Here is a 5,104-nt window from a genome sequence, read left to right as displayed (position 1 = left end):
TAATGTTCATGTCTCTATTCTTGTTATGTAGAATCTTCTACGAAATCAAACAATTCGGTGAGACTTGGAATTATTATTGGAGCAGCTATTCAAACAATTCGGTGAGACTTGGAATTATTATTGGAGCAGCTATCGGAGGATTTCTAGTTGCACTCGTGCTGATCTGTGCAGGATTTTATGGTTGTCGTCAGAAGAGAAGGGCAGACAGAGTTATTAAACAGAACATTCCTTTCGGTAAGTCCATGATCAATTTTGATGGCTAAATGATATATATATTTTTTCTTTCTCTGTCTTTGTTTTTATCCTTTTCATTCTGAGGCTTATTATTATTGTCATTTCTTCCATCTCATGCAAATGCAGCATCCTGGGACCCGAGTAAAAGTAGTGGTAGTATTCCTCAGTTAAAAGGAGCTAGATGGTTCTCTTTTGAGGAACTGAAGAAATGCGCATGTGATTTCTCAGAGGCTAGTGAGATTGGAGAGGGGGGATATGGGAAGGTTATTATATTTTGGTTACAGCTTTTCTCCTATTGAATAAATTTATTTATTTGTGGTTTAATTACAAAAAGATAGTGATGATCATGAATATGATCTGTACAGGTTTATAAAGGGACAATTTCATCTGGGCATCTGGTTGCCATTAAAAGAGCTCAACATGGATCCTTGCAGGGCGGTCTTGAGTTTAAAACTGAGATTGAGATGCTTTCCAGGGTTCATCATAAGAACCTTGTGAACCTTGTGGGCTTCTGTTTTGAGCAAGGGGAACAAATTTTGGTGTATGAATATATCCCAAATGGTAATCTAAGGGAAAGTCTTTCAGGTACTTGAGCTTTCTTTCTTTTAAAATGGATTCTGGGTCCCTCTATTTGAACATTACATTACTAGTAGTTATTGCATAGATGTGCATCTATCTGTGTTTTAATTATTTTCCTGTATAATTAATTAATTCATAGGTTTACTAGAAGTTTGGGAATCTTGCCGGGTTGTTTAATTGTTCATCAACATATATATAGGGAAGTCAGGTATACAATTGGATTGGATGAAGAGACTTCAGGTGGCCGTAGGATCAGCCAGGGGTCTGACTTATCTGCATGAACTTGCTGATCCTCCTGTAATACATAGGGACATTAAATCAAACAACATCCTCCTTGATGAGAGGTTAAATGCAAAAGTTTCTGATTTTGGTCTCTCCAAGCTAATGAATGATTCCGAAAAGGATCATGTCACAACTCAAGTAAAGGGGACGATGGTGAGTGAGTTCTAAACCCGTTAATCCCCAATGCTACATATATAAATGAATGTCCTTTCAGTTCAGTTTTAACAAGGATTGATGAAACTTGTTTTTTTTTTCTACACATGCAGGGTTACTTGGATCCAGAATATTATATGACGCAGCAGTTGACCGAGAAGAGTGATGTTTATAGCTTTGGAGTAGTAATGTTGGAACTAATAACTGCAAGGAAGCCAATAGAGCGGGGGACTAATTACATTGTGAGACAGGTGAGGGTAGCGATGGATAAGACAAAGGATTTGTATGGCCTCCATGATTTTATTGACCCAAACATTAATGGCTCAGGACACACACTCAAGGGATTTGAAAATTTTGTGGATTTGGCACTCTACTGCGTAGAAGATTCGGCAACCAACCGCCCAACAATGAGCCAAGTTGTGAAAGAAATTGAGAGGATAATGCAGTTGGTTGGTCTAAACCCAAATGCCGAATCGTCTCCATCCACTTCAGGAACTTATGATGCTGGGAAAAGTAGATCAGGAAAACCCCACCTTCCCTACAGTAATGAGTTCTGTGATTGTAGTGGTGACTACTTACCTTCCAAGGTGGAACCCCAATGATGTGGAGTAGGAGCATTTCATTGTTTTCCTAAACATGTTGGAATATGAATTTGGTAGCGGATGGTTACCATATTCCGGTTGCTTCAGTGGAAATCCACAGTTATGTATGTATGATCTTTGATATGTATATGTGACATTAGGCTTGCTTAAAGGTTGATAGATGGCAATGATTTTATTTATTTATTTTTTTCCTACCTTAGTGTAACTGTAAGGTTGCTCATCCCCTCCCTTTTCCTCCCAGTACAACCCTCTCCGGTTAGACCCCACTCCTCCAGCCTCTCTGGCATTTCCCCCCCCCCTCCCTCATTCGCCCTACACCAGCTCTCACCCCCGCCTTACCTTCTACCGTGAGCCACCCACCTTCGCAACCCTTCTCCACCCCTCTCTCAGCTCAATATCAGCAATGAAAAATACTTCTAATTTATTTTGTTATCGAAGATTGAGTTATTTCTTTTGATGTTGATGGCCTATAGTTTGAATGGAGACGATTGTAATTCCATTATTTTCATGCAAGAAGATTTATCTGGATTATATCACTCTTGTAGTTTGTCTTTTTCACATTGGAAAAGGTCTTTTACGCTGGACATTGACATATTGGTATGTTTTTTCGTGCTTGGCTCCAATTTGATTTATATCTGCTATTAGTTTTGCACATATGTTATTGTTGTGAATATCTATTAATTTGTACATTAATGGGATAGAGTTCTTTTTTCATAATAATAAAGAGGGTTGTAGGGATCTGAGATCAGTGTCTTAAGGATTTCTTTCAAAGACCCATAAGGCATGAGCAAGGATTAAAGTATTCATATCAATTGTTATATCGATCTGCTAAATTTAAGATACATATCAGAAGGTATCACGTTAAAATATGTTAAAATATTAGGGATTAAAGTATCAATATCAATTGACTAAATTTAAGATACATATTAAAATGTATCATATCGACATCAGAGATACTTTATAGTATGGGCATAAGCATCTCTTTACTATCGGTGAAGGGATAAAGCTCATTGTTGATCCCCTCCCGTCAGAGATTTCTTTACTGTTCGAGCAGTTTGCCTGAGGAGTTTGCATCTAAATCCATAAACTTTCTCTTCATGGAAAGAAATGGGCAAAACTTGTCCTCGTATTACACCATATGCCATCCAGTGTTTGTTGTGGTGACAGGTATGGGCTGGGCCCGGGATACTTACCTCAATATTTATCATGATATCAGCTTGGTTGGGTTCTAGTTTTTTTTTTTCTACAGGAGGCCATAAGCTTTTATTTCTTTGAATAATAAAAAAATTCTTTATTGATATTGATTGTAGACCATTTTTCCTACATTTCAGAGTTCCAGTCATTTCTTATCCACTTCACTTGTGACCGAATGTTTTTGGTTGCGTAAAATATACGATATTAACCAAAGTTAAATGCCTAGATATTAAATTAAAACAGAGACTCAGTCTTTGCTCACCCATGATGAAGGTGAATGCGAAGGCGAAGATGTGACGAATCCTTTCTTTATTGCCATTAGTCATTCTGATTGAATTGAATTTATCATGACACACAAATTTAACTGCAAAAGGCCCAAACACCATCAATGAAGAGATTCTTTATTTTGCACATGGTTGAAAAAAACCTTTCATTTAAAAATAGATCATCTATCTATGGTGACTTAACCAATCCATGACCATCGACTCATAAGAGAAAATTGTGATTAATCCATGGTCCATTCTCCTCCCCCTCCCCACTTTTGGTCTTGTGTGATTAGATTAGGATTAGAAGGGAGCATTTTCAACTTTGTAACATAGAGAGAAAGAATTTATAATGATAAAGGAATCTAATGACAAGGTCAAATCAATTGTGATTGGAAGATCTTAAAGAAAATTTTGTCTTAAAGAGATTGACACTGAACCAACGATTTAGGGGACTGTATCGGTATCAGTATCAGTTCGATATCGATCTAGATCAGATCAATGGATATCATTCTATTTTACCTCTGATCTTTATAAAAATTAATATTTTTTCCTATTTTGCCCCTGAAACGATCCAGATAATTGTTTCGAATTGGTATCAGATTGGGGATCGGTCTCAGCCAATACCAATTTGATATAACTGATACTACCGATCCTAGACCGATACTTGAAACCATGCACTGAACTGCTTCATATCCAACCATGCATTTAGTCCAATAAGTTCTTAAAACATTGTAGAAAAGTCCATTGACATTGAAACATTGTGATCTCTTCATCACAACTAGGAAATTGCAGATGTCAATTTAATATGTCACAGCAAGTGCTGCATTGGCTGTGGCTCGACTTTCTACTTTTCTATTTCTAAAGTGAGAAGCCCATTCCAATAAATTTAAGACAAAAAACCCCCCACATTTAAGAGGAAAAGGAGACCTAATATCTCTCTCCATTATTCTTCTTCTTCCTCCAAAGAAGGAGCACCACTCCCTCCTCTTTCTCTCTCTTGCAATCTCATCCAATAGTCTAAACATTAAATTAAAATGGAGACCGAGTCTTTATTCATCCATGGTCAAGGTGAGGACGGATCTCTGCTGTATTGCCATTGATCCTTTGATTACGTTTTAAAACCGTTGTTTGATAGACTTATAGTTATTGGATTGCTTCATATCCAATCATGTGGTCCGATGAGAATGTAAGATCTTTTTCATCAAAAAAAAAAAGAGAATGTAAGATCTTATTAAAATTTTGTAGAAAAGTGATACGGTCATCAAAAAAGTTGTGAATCCATGGTCCCCCAAGCCTCTTTTGGAATATTAGTATGTCTAGTTGTGTGTGCGGGCCGCGGGGTGCACAAAATACATTATTGCATATTTGTGCTGTCCGAGCCAATTAAGTCATGATTTTCTGTTAAACCATGTTTGTGCCAGTGCGGGTCAATGGAAGCGTTTGTGAAATCAATAGGAGGAGAATTTCTGTCTTTCACGGGATGGGGTGGTTTTTTTTTTTTTTTTGGCTGAAGGGGTGGGGTAATTATTTCACACCCTCTATGAATAAGTACACTACATTTCAAGGTTATTTTTTCCTTCATTTTATTAGGAGAAAAAAACCATGTACGCTTGTTTGTGTTTATACCTAGACACAGCAGGTGTGAAAAAACCATACTTACTTGCGCTGAAGATGCTTGTGCTTACCCTACCATTGGCCGTACATAATGGTGCGTACCTTCACCAGCTGACAGTGTTCTCTTGCCCATTTTATTACTTTCTTTAGATTTGTATGCACTAATTAAGAGAAAAAGAA

At 37.3% G+C, this 5,104-nt stretch overlaps 1 protein-coding gene across 1 annotated transcript in view; it reads left to right on the top strand.

Moving 5' to 3' along the window:
• LOC122074342 (leucine-rich repeat receptor protein kinase HPCA1-like) overlaps positions 1-2,033 on the top strand; it is an 8,263-nt gene extending 6,230 nt beyond the window's left edge. The window contains exons 6-10 of the mRNA XM_042639168.1: positions 32-234; positions 361-497; positions 600-819; positions 1,013-1,248; positions 1,362-2,033. Of these exons, the coding sequence (XP_042495102.1) occupies positions 32-234; positions 361-497; positions 600-819; positions 1,013-1,248; positions 1,362-1,850 (1,285 nt within the window). The 3' untranslated portion in view covers positions 1,851-2,033. The remainder of the gene's footprint in view (positions 1-31; positions 235-360; positions 498-599; positions 820-1,012; positions 1,249-1,361) is intronic.
• Positions 2,034-5,104: the final 3,071 nt, after the last annotated feature.

Source organism: Macadamia integrifolia, chromosome 3 (genome assembly GCF_013358625.1).
Source record: "Macadamia integrifolia cultivar HAES 741 chromosome 3, SCU_Mint_v3, whole genome shotgun sequence".
In the NCBI taxonomy this organism is placed as follows: domain Eukaryota; kingdom Viridiplantae; phylum Streptophyta; class Magnoliopsida; order Proteales; family Proteaceae; genus Macadamia; species Macadamia integrifolia.
This window is presented reverse-complemented; position numbering and strand designations above follow the sequence as displayed.